The 18,827-nt window shown below is 52.5% G+C and overlaps 1 protein-coding gene across 6 annotated transcripts in view; it reads right to left on the bottom strand.

Annotated features, from left to right (window-relative positions):
* The window catches only part of EML1 (EMAP like 1), a 138,798-nt gene that overhangs the window by 26,370 nt on the left and 93,601 nt on the right, over window positions 1-18,827 (bottom strand). For 3 of the 6 annotated variants that reach the window (XM_054567714.1, XM_054567709.1, XM_054567713.1), the window contains exons 4-6: window positions 12,588-12,722; window positions 2,269-2,297; window positions 1,145-1,201 (exon numbers count right to left, since the gene is read on the bottom strand). In XM_054567714.1, coding sequence (XP_054423689.1) covers window positions 1,145-1,201; window positions 2,269-2,297; window positions 12,588-12,722 — 221 coding nt within the window. The remainder of the gene's footprint in view (window positions 1-1,144; window positions 1,202-2,268; window positions 2,298-12,587; window positions 12,723-18,827) is intronic. The other 3 variants (XM_054567712.1, XM_054567715.1, XM_054567710.1) reach the window with 2 other exon arrangements.

Below are 18,827 nucleotides of genomic sequence, written 5' to 3'. Positions count from 1 at the left end.
GCACGCACGCACGCACCCTGCACAGCGTGCCAGTCGCCGGGGTCTGGGCTCCCTCCTCCCCAGCTCCACTGGAGGCCCCGTCACCGCAGACTCTCTCATGGGTCCCTTAGGCCATCGTATATTCTGCTGCCAAACCCATTAAGGCCCAAACTGGATTTCACTGAGACTCCACCCAAAACCCTGCACCCGTCTCTTGCTGGAAGCCGAGGTCTAAATGCCCGGCCCAACCACCCAGCGCACGTGGGTCCTCCTCTCTGGCTGGCAGCATCTCTCTGCCACCCTACACATCCACTGCTCTGGGCCCCTACCCAGGCTCCTCTCCTGGCCTCAAACCTCCTCCCTTCTGCATCCCTCACCCAGATCTAAGGGCATCAGACTACGTGGCTCCCTAGAAACCCAGAAGCGCCCAGCAGACTGACCGGTGTGAAGGGAGGGCCGCTGTGACAGAGCTTAGAGCTGACTCGGGGCACCGCCGCCCACCCCCAGGAAGGGCGGAACCACAGACTGCGGGTTAGGAGTAGAGGGGACGCAGTGCCACTCCTGCAGCGCACTCGAAGCCCGTCTGGCTGGATTTAGTCAATGGACGTGAATTTAATCAAAGTGCCTCTACTTGCGTGTACTGCGGTTAGGTGTTCACAAAGTCCTCCCGACTGAAGCTTCCTCATCGCCCAAATCTGAATGATGGATTTAGCCTTGGCATGGTTTTGTGCTTGTAACTCAGACATTCTACATCTAAAACCAAAATGCAGCGAGGGAAAGCCATGTTTTTTTCAGGCGTGTTAGGATAACAGCACACAGCCACCAAACTCAGAGGCGCCAGGGGACGAGGCCAGCAGCGGTGCAGGAGACCACGTCAAACAGTGGACATCCAGGCTTGTCCTATAGCTCTCTTAAGGTTTACACAGACTTTTTTTTTTTTGAAAGTTCCTGTGATCGGCCAATAATCAATCGAGATCCAAATGACAGCTACTTATTAAAACCCATCCAAGTCAATGCTCAGTGGCTTAACTTCAATCCAAGTGGTTTGCATCACAAAAACATTTTCATACAAGGAGAAAACCTGTTTGCCTGTATGAAAGAAGTTTCTGGAGCCTGGGCCACAGCTTTGCTCAGAGAGCTATGAGGTTTCCGAGAGGCGGCCTACCTTTGCAGTGTGTCACCCGGCGCTTCCCTTGAGATTTCGGAGACAGAGACAGAAGGGCTAGATAAAGAGACGTGGAGCGCTGCAGGGGCCTGCCTGCCTGCCGCGGGCGCGCCCTAGCTCTCGGTGGCCGGCGCCACCGGCCCCTGGCACGAAGGCCTGGACACGTGCCGGGGAATCCGACAAGCAAGCCTAGCTCCGCAGGCCTGTGGCCATTAATTGTCGGTAACTTCCTGCTTCCTGAAAACGAAATAGACACTAAAGCACTTGCTGTAAACCCCAAACTCTGACTTCTTTGTTTCAATTCTGAACTAAAGGAAAAACCTGGGAAAACTAAAATTAAGTGAATGGACTTAATCAACGACATACTTGTCAATTCTTTTTGCACTTTACATGCGCTTTTAAATAAAGCTGATGTTCTAAAAATAGCTTCTACCTGAGTATGAAATGTGTTACAAAAAGATCTACGGAAAGGTCTATGTGAACTATTAGTTTGCAGGTTAGGAGATCAAAGACAGAAAAAGAAAAAAAGTTACTTTTAGGCAAATTATAACTTGCTGCATCAGAAACTTTACTTTTCAGAGAAATGCAAATATTGACGGCAGGAGCCTGTGAGTGGGACTCACAGAGGCAGCGGAGGCCTGTTAACCTAGAAATCCCTAGCGGGGGTGCCCAACCCGTGGCCCGCAGGCCGCAGGCAGCCCAGGATGGCTGTTAACGTGGCCCAACACGAAATCATAAATTTACTTAAAACATTAATAGATTTTTTTTTGTGTGATTACGTGTTGCAATGAATTTAATGTGTGGCCCAAGACAACTCTTCCTCCAGTGTGGCCTGGAGACGCCAGAAGGCGGTCACCCCTACGGCATTGGTAGTGGCCTGTCCCTTCCTCGTGGTCGTAGCTTGAATCGGTTTTTAGAAGGGGCCAGCAAAGGGTTAGTTTTTACAACCGTTTTACGGGCGGTCTCTCTGATCTGAGCAGCAGGCTCCCGGGGACAGGCAGACAGTCCGTCCCCAAAGTTCTGTGTGTCGAGAGCTGGCCCCCGGAATAGCTGCTTCTTGTCTGCGCCCCGAGTCCCAGGGAGGTGAGTGAGGGGCACCCGCACAAAGGTCGCATCGGACTTACCCGCGCTGAAGACGGGCTCCTTGGGTTTGCTGTGGAGAAAAGAGAACCAGGTTTTAAAGGCAGGCTGATCGCATGCACCGGAGACCCCACGGTGGCTAGCTGGTTTGTCACACGGGTGCCACGTGAGTGACACACGTTAACAAGAAGAGCAGAACCCTGCGGCTGCGAGGAGGAACAGCTGTGAGTCAGTGTCCAGAGCCGGGCGCAGGGGCTGCGGCCCCGCTGCACCCCCGAGGTGGCGCTGGCTCCCTCTGATCGAGCGCATGTTGGAGGAGGAGAGAGCCCGGCTCATCAAGATGGAACCTCCCTGCATTCGGAAAACGGCTCGGTTTCTTCCCCACGCTCTTCTGACAGGCTGTTTAAAGAACGTAGGTAAAGCTAAAGGGTTCCAGACAGAGGGTGCTATGGAAGGGAATAGGAAAGAATGGGGGCATCTCATCAGAGATGGGGGGACCCCTGTGGACTTCGGCCAGGCGGAGACCACCCCCTAACCACAGCGTGGAAGCCAAACCCCAAAGCCTTCATGGTCAGGCCACAGGTGGACTGAGGCCATGCCCAGAGACGAGCTTTCGACAGGACAAGCCTGCAGCAGGAGCCCGCAGGCCGGAGGGCACAGCTCCCCCGTGACCGCACCCAGTGGGGACGCCCCACGCTGGACCAGGAAGGGGCGCTCTGGTGGGGCCAGAAGTGTGGGCCCCGTCCGGACACGTAGCTAGTGCTTGACCCCGAGTCTGTGCGGCTCCAGCGCCCACGCTGTCCTCATGGGGCCACCGGCTTCCCAAGTGGCCTCCCACTCTCTGACGTGGAACAGACGTGGATAAAGGGACCTGCGCCTGAGGGGCACGAGGAACAGGAGCCTGCGGAGGGACGGGAACCTCACAGGTTCTTTGCGCACATTTTAAAAAATACTCCTGGGCAGGCTTCAACCTAGCACCCCTTCTCGCCTTCATTTTAAACCTGAAATACGTGGAGAGACGCCACCCTCAGTCCCACGATGTGGTAAGCGACGCCCCGGATGTCCGGGTGATTTCGCGCAGCCCGCGGGGGCCTGCTGATGCTGCAGCAGCGGCGGTGCCGCGGTCACGTGTGCTTCCCGTAGCTGCGCCAGTCAGGGGCTGCTCCCTGCGCTGACCTCTGGTCACTGGAAACGGCGCCCTGGCATTGGCTTACTGAGGACCTACTGACCCCTTTGCACTTCCGCCCGGAGTCCCTGGGCTCAGCCGCCCTGTCCCTGCCGTCCCCCACACCTGCCAGGAGCTCCTGTGTTGGCTCCGCTTCAGCCACCCCGCTGTTGGGGCCCCTGCCAGCTCTCCCACTCCTCCCCCAGGGGTGGTGACCACAGCCTGGCACCTGTGCAAGGCCCGCAGTGGGGACGATCTCTCTTGGTTCTCTGCTCTGCCCTCAGATGACCGTGGGCCTGTGGGCCTGGGCCCCGGGCAGGGCGACTCTCAGCACCTGCCCTGCTGGCGCCTCGTCCCAAGTGCTCTGTGGCAACGGGGGGCGTGCGGAGGCGCCCCTGTGCCCGGGGCTCCGGGAACTCTAAGGCCTACACGCGGCCCTTCCAGACTCCCCGAGCTTTCCGCCGCTCGCCCGTCCTCCTGCAGCTTGGCCGGAGACAGGCAGCCTCGGGGCGGGTCTCCCTAAGCCCGGGCTTGTTGCTTTTGGACTTCAGTTCATCACACTGCTTGGTTGGTTTAAAACAGCTACGATTTTGTAGACCGCCTGGCTTGTTCTCGTTGCGGGGGCAGGTGGGGAGTGACATGCGTGTGATTTTCTAAGTGGGAGCATAAGCCTTTGCTCCACATTCCCTGTATTATTAGATTCGTGGGCAGGGCAAGGGCACCTGAGGAGGAAAGCTACAGAGGAGACCGCAAGGCACACACCGCAGAGACGCGATGCCAGGGACATCTGATCATAGAAGGAGAAAGACACGAAGCCACCAACATGGAAGTGAGTTACCCAGCACCTGTGCTGGGACACAGCACGGGCAACTGTGTCTTACATTCTCCTTAGAAAGAAAAGTCTGCAGGGGGACCCGGATGCCAAGAGCCAGCAGCCCGTGGGCTTCCGAAGCTGAGGCTGTGCGAGAGGAGGGGAAAAGGCCTCCACTTCCGACCAGAAAACACGGCCGCGGGCACCAGGTCAGGTCACCCAGACGGGTGCCCGGCGGCTCTAAAGTGCTCACGTTGCTTAACGCTCACTCTAAACGACGCATCATTTCATCTACTGTATTTAAAAACACACTATGCAGCTATTGCAATGTTGCATTTAGAACGTTACATTTTTATAGGAAAAAAATACTGTGTTTACTCTAGCATCCAATATCCCCGCCATTGCACCAAGGGATAGTTCCACACACGTGTACAAGTCTTACAAAGGCAGGCTGACGACATGACAACGAGTCTTCCCAACCAGAGGAGGGCAGACCTACAGGACGGGCGAGGGTAACAACGACCCACCGTTAAAGACACGGTGACCTCTAGTCACAATCGGTGAGCCGGAGCCGTGCCCCAGACACGTGTCCCCTCCAGAACTCGACCTCAGCAGAGGTGAGCAGGCTGTGCATGCGCCTGGTAGGGTGCCTTTCGGGGGTCGCTGACTTGTCTCCGACTCCCCAGGGCGAGCGTGGTGGCAAGGTCCGGCAGCCAGGGTGGGCTTCCGTGCGGGTGGGGGCTAAGCTCTGGGGCCCCAGGAGACTCCGCCCGTCCCTCTCTGAGTGAGGAGCCGGTACAGGTGTCGCCAGGCTGCGTCCCTGCGTGGGAAGCAAGCCCAGAGGAGGAGGAGGATCCCCCCCCCGGCAAGCACACCCTCCTCCTGGCCATTCTGACACTAGGCTGTGGCCAGTATCTGCAGAGTGAACAGCGCTGCAACCCGGGAGGTTTTCACAGCTGTGTTTTGGCAGGAGGCTGGCTGCAGGAGCTTGGCTTATGCTCCCTGGAGCTGGTGGGTTCGGCAGACTCCCCCAAGCCTCTTGCAAGCACTAAGCAGGAGCCGGTAGCTTGGCGCCCTCACCGGACCGGCGGCTGCATCTGGAGGCAGCAGGAGAACACCATGCAGCCGGACCAGGGACAACGCCCGCCCTCACACCCGCGAAGCAGCGACAGCCATCTAAGTCGCGCGTTACCAAACCCCGCAAACGGTCGCGGTGGCCTTGGGCGCAGGGACTGCCCCACTGCGGCTGGCTTTCCTTCTGTCTGATGGAGCACACACGTGCCGCAGTGCCGACTGGCTGTTTATAGCGTGTCTGGGCCCCACCTCCCAGAGCGCCCACTGCCCTCCCCCTCCGCGTGGGACTGCGCCGCTCCACTGCGTCCGTGACCTCGTTTACCCCAAGTTGCCAAAGGGGGGCTCAGGGGCCTGGCCCTGACATGTGGGTCACTTATGCGACAGGGATTCAGAGCAGAGTTGAGGGGGGCCAAATGCTGTTCAGCAGAGATACTTGCTTTTGAAAATGACTGATAAGGGTCAACCAAGGAGACCACTGTGAAGTCACGCATCTAATTTCCCAGCGTCCTTGTCGTCTACAAAAACCTTGGCCCTCAGCGCACATTCCATGACTCCTTTTGAAAAGGATTTCACATGAAGAAATAAAACTCCTGCTGGAAGTTGAAATGCTCTATTATGTCAGTGAAGATTCCTTACATAAATTTCTCCAAGTGGCTTTTTACTAGAAATAGGGTCATTTAGGAGACACCTATTTGAAATGTTTAGAAGCCACTGGAGACTCTACTGGGGACAGAAATTGCCGTGTCGTAGACCTTTCGGGCCAGTGCCTCCGCACACCGTGGCAGGAGCAGTGCAGACACTGGGTCGGCTAACCCGCGCGCCGAGTGGGCAAGTCGCTCCACCGCCACAAGCTCTGGCTCCCTTCAGCCGCGGACACCAAGCGGGGACGCACCACTGAGAGGCACGGGGCTCTGGGAGCACCGACTAAGCCGTGTGACAAAGTGCCCAGGGCTGTGCTATCAATACTACTTTCCTCTTCCTAATTTCACTGACGAGAGTCTGTACGTATTTCTGGGCTTGTCACCTAACAGCCTCAGAACTAAAACAACTTAAAGAATATTGGCACTTATTATTTGAACATTTAAAGGATAAGTGACCCCAGGGCTGAAGAATGAAACAATCTCTTCAATTAAAAAAAAAAAGGGGGGGTCTTATTTGAATCATTTGATTTCCAGTGCAGTATGTTTCAGAATCTAAACTGTAGTGTTAAAATCATCCACCAATAGGTGGTACTGTTTACATACTTCTTAAATGGTTTTAAATTAAACAGATAACAGCCTTCCATTCTTTCAATGACTGTTTATCGGGCAGTTCCTGCGCGCCAGGCGCTGTACGAAATGCTAGAGGCACAAAGAGTAAGAAGCGCCACGGCGTCTCCCACCCTGAGCTCAGGGAGGGCAGGGCAGCAGGTGGGGGGTGCGGGGTGGGTGTGGGGAAGGACTCCCAGGTCCAGACCAAGCGAACGGGCAAGGATAGGGCCACCTGCTTCACCCTGGAGGGCCAGGGCAGCCCCCCAGAGAAGGGGGCATCCCACGCTGGGCCTGGAAGCGCAAGCTGGAGTCCTCAGGCACAGCCAACCTCCCTCCCCACCGGATTTCCAGGCACACACACGTGTCACTCAGGAGAAAGGGAAAACTCTCCACTTGCTGCGTGCCAGGAGGTGTATAATAATTCATGAAGCTATGCATTTGTATGTTCTTTTGCATCTGTGTTTGATTTTATAATACTTTTTTTCTAAATATGCTATCTTCTTAGGTTTGCATTTTTTAAAGATTTTATTTATTTTTAGAGAGAGGGGAGGGGAGGGAGAGAAACATCAAAGTGTGGTTGCCTCTTGAGCACCCCCTACTGGGGACCTGGCCCACAACCCAAGCCTGTGCCCTGGCTTGGAACTGATCCAGCGACCATTTGGTTCGCAGGCCGGCACTCAGTCCACTGAGCCACACCAGCCAGGGCTGCACTTCTTTAAGACTGAGTTGATCCTCTTTTCGTTAGTTAATTGGCATTTATATTTCTCATTGAACTATGTGATCAAACTCTTTCCCCATTTTTTAATTAAGTTGTCTATTTTCTCACTGGTTTGTGTTGAGTCCCTTGGAAATGAAGGAAACTGGCCCTTTTCAGTTGCATGTGTCATTAACGTTTGTTGAGAGAATGAATCTTCATGTGCAAATCCTTTCGCCAAGCCTTGCACTGTGTTCTGCACATAGTAGGTACTCAATAAGTGAGGAGGGGCCGTGGAGCCGAATGAGCAGGGTGACAGAGACATCCAGGGTTTCTGGCCCCTCTCTTCTCCAGGGGGGTGAGGGCAGGAGCAGGAGGTGGAAGGTTCTGATCTGCCCCGAAGAGGACTGGGACTTCACGGCGGGGCGCGGGGCCAGCCGACATGCGTGCGTGTCGGCTCTAACACCCAGGAGGAGAGAAAGTGGCCTTCGCAGCTACCGTTCACCGAGTGCCAGGAGGCGGCAAGCTCCATGCTTAGGATTCCACGTATGGGATCTTACTTAACCCTCACGACAACCCCGGGGGCCGGCACTGTCTTTATGGGCAGAGGAAAACCCCAAAGACGTTAAGTGACCTGTCCACAGTCGCACAACACAAAGGTGCAGAGCTGGGAGCAACCCTTGGTTACGGCTCTATCACCTGATCAGTTGAATCGTTTTTGTTATATTGGTTGCAGCGAAAAAGATTCACTCAACAAATGCTTACTGAGTACCTACTACGTGCCAGGCATCACTCTAGATGGTGGGCTGGTTGGACTGTATTCAAAAAACCTGTTGGTAAGTGAACATCAACCTAAAGTGCATTTGCCTAGGATAATGATGATCCCCACCTAAAATAACAGTGGCAGGGCACAGTTACTGACACAAAGACGTGGGCATAGAGTAAATGAAAAAGAGGGTTACAAAACACATGCGGAAGAGTGTAATTTACGTCAAAATTATACACTACACCCTAGAAACAAAACCAGATGGAAATGTAATAAAATGTTAGCTGTGAGTTCTCAGAGATTATAGATGATTTCTATTTCCTCTTTTTTGTACATCTGGGTTTCCTAAAACACATGTTGTGTGTGTAATAAATAAGTTACCTCAAGAAAGAAAGAAAGGAAAGAAAGAAAGGAAAGAAAGAAAGAAAGGAAAGAAAGAAAGAAAGAAAGAAAGAAAGAAAGAAAGAAAGAAAGAAAGAAAGAAAGAAAGAAAAGGAAGAAAGAAAGAAAGAAACCCTTCCTGGGGACCAGCAACAGCAGGTGTCAGAGGGGTCTGATCTCAGGGCACAAGTGAGGGCCCAGGCCCGCGGCTGAGGACGCGGCTGAGAGGGCACTGTCAGCGGTGGGGCTGAAGTGACACCAGAGCTGAGGGCCTCGAGGCGTCCTGCCGAGGACGGCTTTGCTCAATGCCGGAGCTCCAGGGAGGTGACTCAGAGCAGCTGGCTTGGCGCGCAGGCCAGGCACCGTTCAAGGCAAGAGGGCGTCGGAGGGGCCGTTTCCGCACCGCCGACATCCTCACTGTTAGTGTGAAGTTTTTCTTAAATTACATTGACTCCAAAGACAGGCCATTTATATGTTTGTTACAACAAGGTTTCTTGTTAAATCAGCCCATTAGAACAACTGCTTGACGGAAACAAAGTGTTTTTTTTTTTTAAAGTAGGTAAGTCTCCTTCCGGGCAGAATTATAAAGGGGAAACCAGCTTTATAACTGAAACAGTTTATCAGTCCAACATCTATCATAAATTGTGCATTCTAAATAGTAACTGAATATCTGAAATAAAACACTTTTTCAAATTAAAAAAATGCCTGCTGGATTAGTATACTGGCTACATTAGACAGTCCAGATAGTTCATCAAAATGTTACTATCAATTCCCTATTTGAATCTAATAAGTACTTCATTATGATATGAACCACTATATAATTATTAATATTCATTTGCTATCAATAATACATAAAGTAAATATTACATTGCCATATATTGCTTTTGTTTTTCTGATAGTTTTGTCAGTGCAAGGATTAAGTGTTATTTATTTTGTGGCTTATTACCAGCCAAGTATTATAAAATGTTAAGCATTCTAAGATAAAAGTCTACAATGTCACATGAAAGACTGTCAGATCCAGTGATCATTTCTAAAGGAAATGAGATATAGAAACAAGAAGATTGACATTATTAAAAGTACATAGTTTCTATGAAAGCAAAACGTAACAATTTTTAAATGAATTACATCTTAGAAAATGCGAATGTTGAGATCTCAAAAAAACATTATTATTTTAGGTTCAACAGTAAGACTTGTACAATTTATATGGACTGGCTTTATACTTGCTGTAATTATTGTTACTGAGAAATAGACATATTGATGTGGAATTGTTTTTCTCGTGTGAGAGGGGCCTTTTTCTAATTTTCGCCAAAGCGTCCTGCGTGCTCACAACAGGTCTGCCTGTGGCGAGAGGGAGTCGCGAGCTATGTGGCAGCCGAGCAGTGACTGGTGCTGCCAGGGGCGTGACCGCTTCCGCTGCTGATGGGGACAGGTCCCACGTTCTCCTGCCCCAGCGTCGCCCTCGCGCGCACACCTGTGAGCTTCCTGATTATGCAGGACACACCAGCTCACTGCTTCTTTTTTTTAAAGGTAAGCAGACTTCTGGCAGCCATAGTGTGACGGCCAGGCTCAAGCCAGTCTGTGTTTTGAACCTTTATATGTGACCTAGTTTGTCTCATTTCCCACCCCGCCCCCTCCAAGCCTGGCTTTCAGGACTGGCGCCCTAAGCCCAGTGTCAAGGTGCCTTGGTCCCTTTTTTTCTTTTTCTTTTTTTCCAATTTCACTCCTCACCCCTGACAACCAGCAGCTTGTTTTCCTTGTGGGTCTATTTCTATTTTGTTCTGCTTACTCACTTGTTTTGTTTTTTTAGATTCCACATGTAAGTGAAATCATACAGTATTTGTCTTTCTCTGTCTGATGTACTTCAATGAACACAGACCAGCTCATTCTGATGTGTCATTAACAACCGTGAGAACCATGAGGATTGACAATATTTCATTTCCACCGAAACACTTTTAGATATTGCCAAAATCTAGGTGGAGGCCACAGGCCCGTGTCACTTACGTGGATGCTCTGTGTGTGTGTCCGACTAGGGAAGAGACTAACAGGCTCACCTGACCAGCGGGGGAGACGAAGGGCCGGAGCCTGGATGCCCGCCCCACACAGGTCTCACCGTGTAGCAGTGGCCGCCATGGTGACGCCCGTTTCCCGAGTGCCACGTGCCGTGCCGGGGGTGTTCCCACCATTTCTCATAAACTTAAGAGATTCCAGGGCATTAGATACGCAATCCCAATTCACAGAGGGGAGAACTGGGGCTCCGAGAAGTTAAGTGGCAGAACTGGTTTGGAAACCGAGACCTTTCTTTTACTCCAGAGCCTGCGCCCTCGCCGGGGTGTCTTGCTAAGTCCGGGGTGCTTGGCCTACACTGACCAAAAAAGGACGTCCTTTTAAAGTGTACGACAGCATCCCAGAGCCGTGGGCACACACTCGTTTGCCCAGGGGAGCCGGTCAGCGAGCCCCCGCTCGGAGGTGCCCTGGAGCAGGCCACTCACAGGGGACGGAGAGCAAGGATGGCGGAAAGGGGCCCGGCGGCGACTGAGCCACCAACCTGCCCTTCGCTTTATTGCTTCTTTGCTGCTGCCTCTTCTTGTCTGAGTCACCTCCTCTGGACCCCTGAAGGTGTCTGTCCGTCCCGGCCATGACGTAAGAGGAGGCAGGGACTTTCCCTCTGACCCTCTTTAGGTGTGGGCCGCTCAGCCAGTTCAGCGCTATGCTGGCCTCTACTAGTCTCATGGGACAAAGAATTTATTTTTAAACGGACGTGTTCCATTGCTTAAATTATTTTGAGAAAATGATTCGTAAATTTACTCAGGCCCTCATTTCCAAATCAAAATTTCCTACGGTGGCATTTATAAAAAAAGGAGAAATCCCTCTGTAAATATCTTTTATGGAAATATTTACGCAGCACATTTACCAAAGTCTTAGGATTTAAAAGATAAAACAGATCTGGAGTTTGCACAATGCAGATTCCTTTTGGAAATTCTTAATAAAAGGCAGATGTGCAGAGCAGGGGCCAAGCTGTTAAGAGCTGCCAAGACCTAGGCATCTCAGGTCAGCTGGCTAGCCCACTCTGAATTTGGAGGCGCCCAAAGGCCGCACTGCGTACCCCCTGTACTCACTGTACTCACACGCTGTTGCCATTGTGACCAATTGGCCTTAGTTCCAGGGTATTATCACCCAATTAGCATAATCTTCTGATAAGAAGCACGAATAATCTAAGTGAGAAGACAGAACCCAAGCCAGTGGTTTTGAGACATTAATCGACTGGGGACTTGACCTGCTATAGATGGGAGAAGTGCTTGCTTCTTTTCTACAAAAGATGATCTTTTAGGAATAAAATTGAAAACGCACTTAAGCTTCCTTTACAGGACTGGAACATGACGGATTTACAAACTTGGAAATTTTACAGCCTGTGGGTTGGAGCTGATTGCTTGATGACTAAGCCTTTTCCTTACATGAACATTTGGGGGAGGAAAAAAAAAAAGAATTTAGCCTGTGAAGCTGAAATTCCTCCTTAAGCCTTGCTCAATAGAGAGAATAAGATTAAAGCACAGTGATTAAAAACACAGAATAAAGTACATTAGGAATAACATACACTGAGAAACTGGTCTCGTACGCACAACACATTCTTAAACGTAAAAAGCAATTAAAATGCCAAAAATTAGCTTTCACTCATAAAGTGGTTCTTATTAGTTTCATAGATATCTGTCGTAATCCATCACACACTAACTTCAAAGAAAACATCTAAAATTAGGAGTGAGTGCATTTCATGAATCCAGGGATAAAATGGCTCCTACTTCTCGCATTAGCTCAGTGTTAAAAATAGTTTCCGACAAATCATAAAAGCACAACTTTACACCTGCTCTGTCTGAGGAAATACTGCTGACGAACTTAAACGACCCACTAACATTAACTTTTGAATGGCGGCAGGGTGCGCTGAAAACACCGCGGGCCCCTCTGTGGGGGCTCAGAGCAGCCCCCCCCCGACCCCGCAGCGCCGGCGGAGGCCCGGCCGCCCGCGGGCGCTGCTCCCGGCTGCGAGAGTGTGCTGGGGGCTCGCGCGCCAACGCTCTCGCTGGACAGCAAGCACCCCAGCCGGGGCCCCGGCGGCCCCCCGAGCCCCGAGCCTGTGTGCGTGCGAGGGACCTTGGGCTCCTCTCTGGGGGACAAAGCGCCTGGCCAGCGGGGACTGCGGAGGCGGGGCCTGCGGATGCAGGGCCTGTACCTTTCGCTGTTCTTTTTGCCACTAGAAGAGCTGCTGGTGGAGCCCGTGCGGTTCCGGTTGCCTTTGGAATCCCCGTAGCTTTCCCTGCGGCCGCCAGGAGACACGCGTTCAGAAGAGCTGGTCCGCTTGATGGTGCTGAAGTGAGAGGTAAATGACGAGATCCTTAACAGAGTGATTTTATTTTATGCTGAGCATAAAAACATATACACAGAGCATCATGTTTCCACGTTCATGTTTAAAAGACAGATTGGCCCTGGCTGGGGTGGCTCAGTGGGTTAGGTGCTGGCCCAGGAACCGAGAGGTTGCAGGTTCGATTCCCGGTCAGGGCACATGCCTGGGCTGCGGGCCAGGTCCCCAACAGGGAGCATGCGGGAGGCAATTGCACATCGATGTTTCTCTCCCTCTCTTTCTCCCTCCCTTCCCCTCTCTCTGAAAGCAAATAAAAAAAAAATCTTTAAAAGACAGATTGTTTCTCAAGTCCTAACTACAGAGATCAAAAAACTTTCCAGAATGTCACTTGGACTCAATGCTTCTCCCAATGCTCTTGTAACGACAGCAGCTGGCACAATTCAAAGTCACAGAGGAAACGGGAAGGTAAGAACCCCACGACCCTGTGAGAGAACCCTGGGGCTTAGCGGGGCGTGACCCTGCCCTGAGCCGGCATTAGCTCGGGCCAGCGGTGCTCCACCAGGGGTGACTGCCCCAGGGGACACGTGGCAACGTCTGGAGACATTTTTGGTTGTCACAGCTGGGGGAGAAGGCTACTCCTGGCACCTGGTGGATAGAGGCCAGGGACGCTGCTCCACCCCTGCCGATGCCCAGGGCGGCCACGGGGAAGGACGCAGTCCCGAGTGCCAGTGGTGCTGATGCTGAAGAACTGCGGCCTGAAGGCGCACACGGGGCAGACGCAGTGGGACGCCACAGGTGGTGACGAGGCCTCCCAGGCTGGGGGCGGCGCCCGTGGCAGCGCTCGGCGTCCTTCTGTGAGGCTGGAGGCTGGAGCCGAGGCCGGGCAACTGGACATCAGGGGACAAGTGGGAAAAGGGGGACTGAGCCAGGGGTGAGACACGCGGGGCTGAATGACTGGAGCCGTTCGCCGCCAGCCAGGAAATCGCAGGGCCTTATCTCCCCCGACCAAGGACACTGGAGAGCAAGTGGTTCACACCTCGCTTCTCTGACCGGTGAGGAAAGAGCTGGTCAGAGACAGATAACAGACACCCACTTAGTGCCAGCCAAACCCAAGGGCGGAGAAAGTCAAGGCAATAAATGATTACAAAAACACCAATTAAAACCCCAAATCCAAGACGGAGGTAAAGCCGACCAGTGAATGACCCTGGTACATCAGCACACCAGAGAACACACCTGGAGAGCTGGGGAACCTTCTGCGGAGACCCGCCCTGGGGCCTGCCCAGGACTCCGGCCTTTAGAAAGCAGCTGAGCGCCCTTCGAAGGGGCTGAGCCAGCAGCACACCCACGCCTTCCCCTCCCCTTCCTCCTCGGGCATGAACTGTCTTTTTCCTAAACTCTAGGGTCCCCACGAGATCTGCAGCCGAGGGGCAGCAGCCCGTCCCAGGCCCCTTTCCTCCGAGGTTCACCCCACCTTAGCCCGCATCTGAACTGTGACTCCTCCTTCTTGAGTCCACGCAGCCGGTGGCTCCCTTCCTTCCTCTGGTGTTTCCGGGGGGCCAGCACAGCCCTGCCTAGCCTCTCCCCCGTTGCTTCTGTCCTAAGTCCTTCCTTTGTGTCCCTGTCTCCAGCTTTGAAAAACATACTCTCAAAACGTCCCGGACTCGCGCTGTGAAATCGTCCCTACACGGAGTGGAGAACGCACACACTGCGGGCTGGCCCAAGGCGGACCCGCCCTGGCTGTCCCTTCCCGGTGAGGGGTAAGGAGTGGGGAAAGGAGCGGGGTAAGGAGTGGCTGGAAGCCGGGGAACGTCTGGGAAGTCGCCCTGAAGGCTGACGTTCTGGGAGAGACAAGAGGCTGGAACGTGCAGTAGCTACACAGAGGGGAAGCGCCCGACGTGGAGGGAAGGCACAGCGCCCGGCGGGGAGGGCACGGGCACCCTGTCCTGCTCCTGGAGCTCGTCACTGGATCAGCAGTGGCCCTGCAAAGTTTTAAAATTTTCGTGATCCGCCACACGTTTCTTGAGATCTTATCTCGTGTATCATTCCTGTGCACTGTGTGGTATAGAAGCTTGGTAAATATCTACTAAATGAAGGGACACAAGGTGCTCTAACTTAGCACTCGCTCTAGAAGGAAGACGGGAGCGGGGCTGGGAGCCGGGCAGGGTCAGGGCCGGGGCTGCAGGAAGAGGCCCGGACCTGGGCAGGGGCCTCGTCTGGCGCATGTGGGGGGGTGTCGGGGGCGATAACCCTGCAGGCCTGCGCCCAGGCGGTGGCCAAGCAGGAACCGTCCGGCTGGCGGTCACTGAACCACAGACGTGGAGGAAATCACCACGTGAGGATGGGACTCTGCCCCAGGAGTGGGAGGAGGCAGAGAAACCCAGAGGGACAGGGAGGGAGGGACAAGGAGAGCGGCAGGCGGCAGGGACGGAGGAAGTGCGGCGGGACAGTCAGGGTGCTGGGGCTGTGGGGCGGGAGGAGGGAGGGTGGGGCTCCTGCGGAGGGGAGGGGACGGCAGGGCCTCTCTTCCAGCTGGGATCAGCATGGGCGTGCCTTAAGGTCGAAATGTGAATTTTTAGAACGGTCAATTTGGGGACGAGGAAATTACAGATCTTAGGAGAGCATGCCATTTCTGAGATTTGGGACTGATGTCTTAAAATTATAGAAACCTTTGTGCTTAAAGTTCAGGATCTTCCAACGACGAAAAACACCAAGCTAACGCGACGTAGAGGGGTCTTTCTGTCCCGATTACTCGAGGCCCTGAGGCCCCAGTCGCCGGGCAGCCCACAGGGTCCTTGTGGGAGTTCACAGCAAGTTCACAGCAACTGAAAGGCTGGGAGGGGCTGGAGGGAGGCTGACAAGGGCAGAAGGGGGTAAACTGGCGATGGAAGGAGACTTCGCGAACACACAATTCAATATGCAGATGACGCATTACAGAATTGTACACCTGAAACCTAATAATTTTATTAACCAATGTCTCCTCCATAAATTCCATAAATACTAAAAACCAACCAACAGAGTCCTGGAGTATTTTAGGTCACTGGTCAAGTTAATGGCGGAGTCCCATACCCCTGAACAGCAGGTCCTTCAATTGCTCGACCTTGTTGTTCGGCGGACTGCGCCTTTAAGAGGCAGAGGAAGGAGCTGCCTTCTCACAAGCTGGAGGCGTTATTGATTTGCTGAGGGACCTTAGACAAGTTCCTGAAACTCGAGCCTCGGCTTTCTCATCCGAACACTGCAATGAAAAAATTCAACCTCGCAGTTGGATGAAATGACCTGAAAGATGCCAGGAAAATAGAAGTCCGTTCGGCAAGTAGGAGTTCCCTGTTCCAGCTCGCGGTCCCTGTCACAGATGGATTCTCTTTAGTTGCAAAGTGGAGGCAGTGGGGATGGATAGCCCCGAAGGCCCCTCCCAGCTCAAATACTCGGTCACACAGAAGGTGCTGGGAAAAAACAGACTTGTGTAAAGCACCCTTAAAGAGCTGAAACCCAATTCCCAGGTAATTAATACTCAGCCCGGTGCCTGGGAGGGTTCATAGGGAGTATTAGTGATGGAAACCACAGCGGCAGCCACAAGGGGAGCGTCTTAAGGGCTTTGCATTTGACATTTGTCACTTAACCTAAACTCACAAGTCCCCTGTAAAAGTATCATCACCCCATTTCACAGACAAGGAAACAAACTCAGGCAGAAAGCCACTTGTTGGGGGGCCCTTGCCCTCTCTCCTGGGCCCCCTAGCGAGGCCCACCTGCAATTCACACGAGACACCGCAGCACCCGAATCTGAGGACCTGTTGAACATCTAAAAATCCCACCAACGGCAATAATTAGTACAGTTGCATGGCCTGAGACTTGATGGATGCGAGGCAAGGGGTCAGATCTCTAAGTGGAGTGTAAAAGGGGCGGGGAGGCTCCCGAGGTGGAGGCAGCCAGGCTCACGGAGGAGCGCCGAGTGCCCTCGCCTGGCTGTGCTGCTGCTCGGTCTGCACAGACCTGCTCGATCTACGCGCGAGCCGCACAGAAGCAAAGCAGAAGAGGCAGGAGTGCGATCCTGCTCTCCTAGCTGGGACTTGCCCCCACAGCCACACGCGCAAGTGCCAACACTTCGTGGTCTGCGCAGACAGACGTGCGTGTAATCCATCGAAGCTCTTTCAAGGTGCCTGTTGTTCACACATTTGCATTGAAAGCCAGAAAATAAAGCTTGAAGATGAGGCAGGGGTGACCAGAGGGAGTGATACTGCACACGCCCCACAGGGAGCCCGAGACCACCGGCCGGACCATCGCAGACCCTGTGTCCCCTCGGATGGCCGGGGGAAAGAATGCGCTTTATTTCGGAAGCCGTAGGGGTCCTGGCTTGTGAGGGAGGCTGCGCGATCACACAGACGTCCTTTTAGTGCTTAAGGCAAGCAAAGGATTTTTGGTGTGGAAATGCCTGATACCAGCACTTCTTCTTCTTCCTTCTGCTCTCTGCTACCCTCCTGAACCAAAAACCTAAGTTTTGAACATGTCACAATTCTTTCCATTTTACACTTTGACATGCATTCAGCAGGTTTTGACAATGTAAACTAAATTTTAGACAGAATGAAATTTCTGCCGGGGAAATTGGTGACCAGAAAAAAGCGGCAGTCTTTTTTCTTCGGGTTTGATAACTCTAAGCGTCATAAGCTATAATCGGGTCTTTCTTTTGTATGTGACTTGGGACCAAGAACTGGTTTTCTAAAATTTTGCAAAATGATTCCAATTGCTTTACAGTAGAAAAAACAGAAATCTGACAGGTAGCTATCATGTGTGATGAGAGATTTTCTGACGATGTCATGGCAGCCGGGGTGACTAACACTAGATTAAAACAATTATCCACTCAACAAATACTTCCCAGGCATCGACTATACACTGGGCACTGTGATGGGCACTGGGGAGTCCCCACGGGACCAGGACTCACTCGGCCTTTGTCCTACAAGGTGCACGCTAAATCTGACGGACCGAGAGTGCGCGCTTCAGGAATTAAGAAATGCTCTTCTTTTTTCACTGTCGAAAGACGTACCATTGTGGCAAAAAGCAAGTGATTTCCTAAGAAGGCTGGTGGTCTTAGAGAATCTGACGGACCCAAAGAAGCTGTTTTTCCTGCCAAGTGAGGCCACCTCCCTGAGCGCAGCGAGGAGCCGGCCCCTCCTGACTCAGGGGTAGGTGCCCGCGCCGCATCCTCTGTCCGCAATGGAGCATGTCCATCTCTGCTCTGCTGCTGGTAACAGGCGCAAAGCACGAATTTAACACCTACGTTTCAATGGATCTCAGTGATGAAAATATTAGACGTAATCATTTCTTAAAAACTAACAGCAGATTTTGTTGTTCTATTCTTTAAACCGCGAACGATACATATCTGGCTTCGGTGCATCTACAAAAGCTGCGACTCTAACAAGGGCAACCGTTTTTTCCAAAGGACTGTGGGCTGCCTGTCGGGGAGCAGGAGTTGTTGGCCATCCTGTCTCACACTCCGAGCAGAGCGAGTTCAAAATAATGCTCTCTCTCTGTGCCAGTTTTGTCGTCTTGATCTCTCTTCTTTCACACAGCTCTGTCCCATTGTAAAACGCCACTCGGGGAGGGAAAGAATGAGCGACAGTCTCCGCGTGGAACCCGGGGGTGCTGTTCTATTGTCAGGGCAGCACTCCCACCGAGCAAGGTGCGACCTACACAGTCCTCCCGGGCCCTCCGCCTCTTTTCCTTTGACTAATGGAAACAAAGCTTCTCCCGAGGAGTCCACATCCAGCCCCAGATCGAAGTCTTAATTGGCAACACAAAGCACAACCACCAGGCCCTGGACAATCTCCAAAGGGGATTTTGTTCTTAAGCACCGGGCTGAAAAGCCCCAGAGAAAAGAAAACAAACACATACCCATCCGCTCGCCACAGATGCTCCAGCTCCGTTAATTTGGAACTCTGATTACAGAAAAATGTCTACATAGTTGTAAACATATTGGAAGTGCTGGGAAGTTGTCTGAATCCCAATATTTATGATGCCCGGTTGCTTTCTGTTTTCAAAATTCTCTCCTAACAAGAGATCTATAGGAACTTTACAAACACAGAATAACAATCAGATGCTACTGTTTGGGTTTATAACTTC

This window comes from Pteronotus mesoamericanus, unplaced genomic scaffold, assembly GCF_021234165.1.
Source record: "Pteronotus mesoamericanus isolate MK-2021 breed Mesoamerican mustached bat unplaced genomic scaffold, CSHL_Meso_final contig_192, whole genome shotgun sequence".
Taxonomy (NCBI): Eukaryota; Metazoa; Chordata; class Mammalia; order Chiroptera; family Mormoopidae; genus Pteronotus; species Pteronotus mesoamericanus.
The sequence above is the reverse complement of the archived record's forward strand: the minus strand, read 5'-3'. Positions and strand labels throughout refer to the sequence as shown.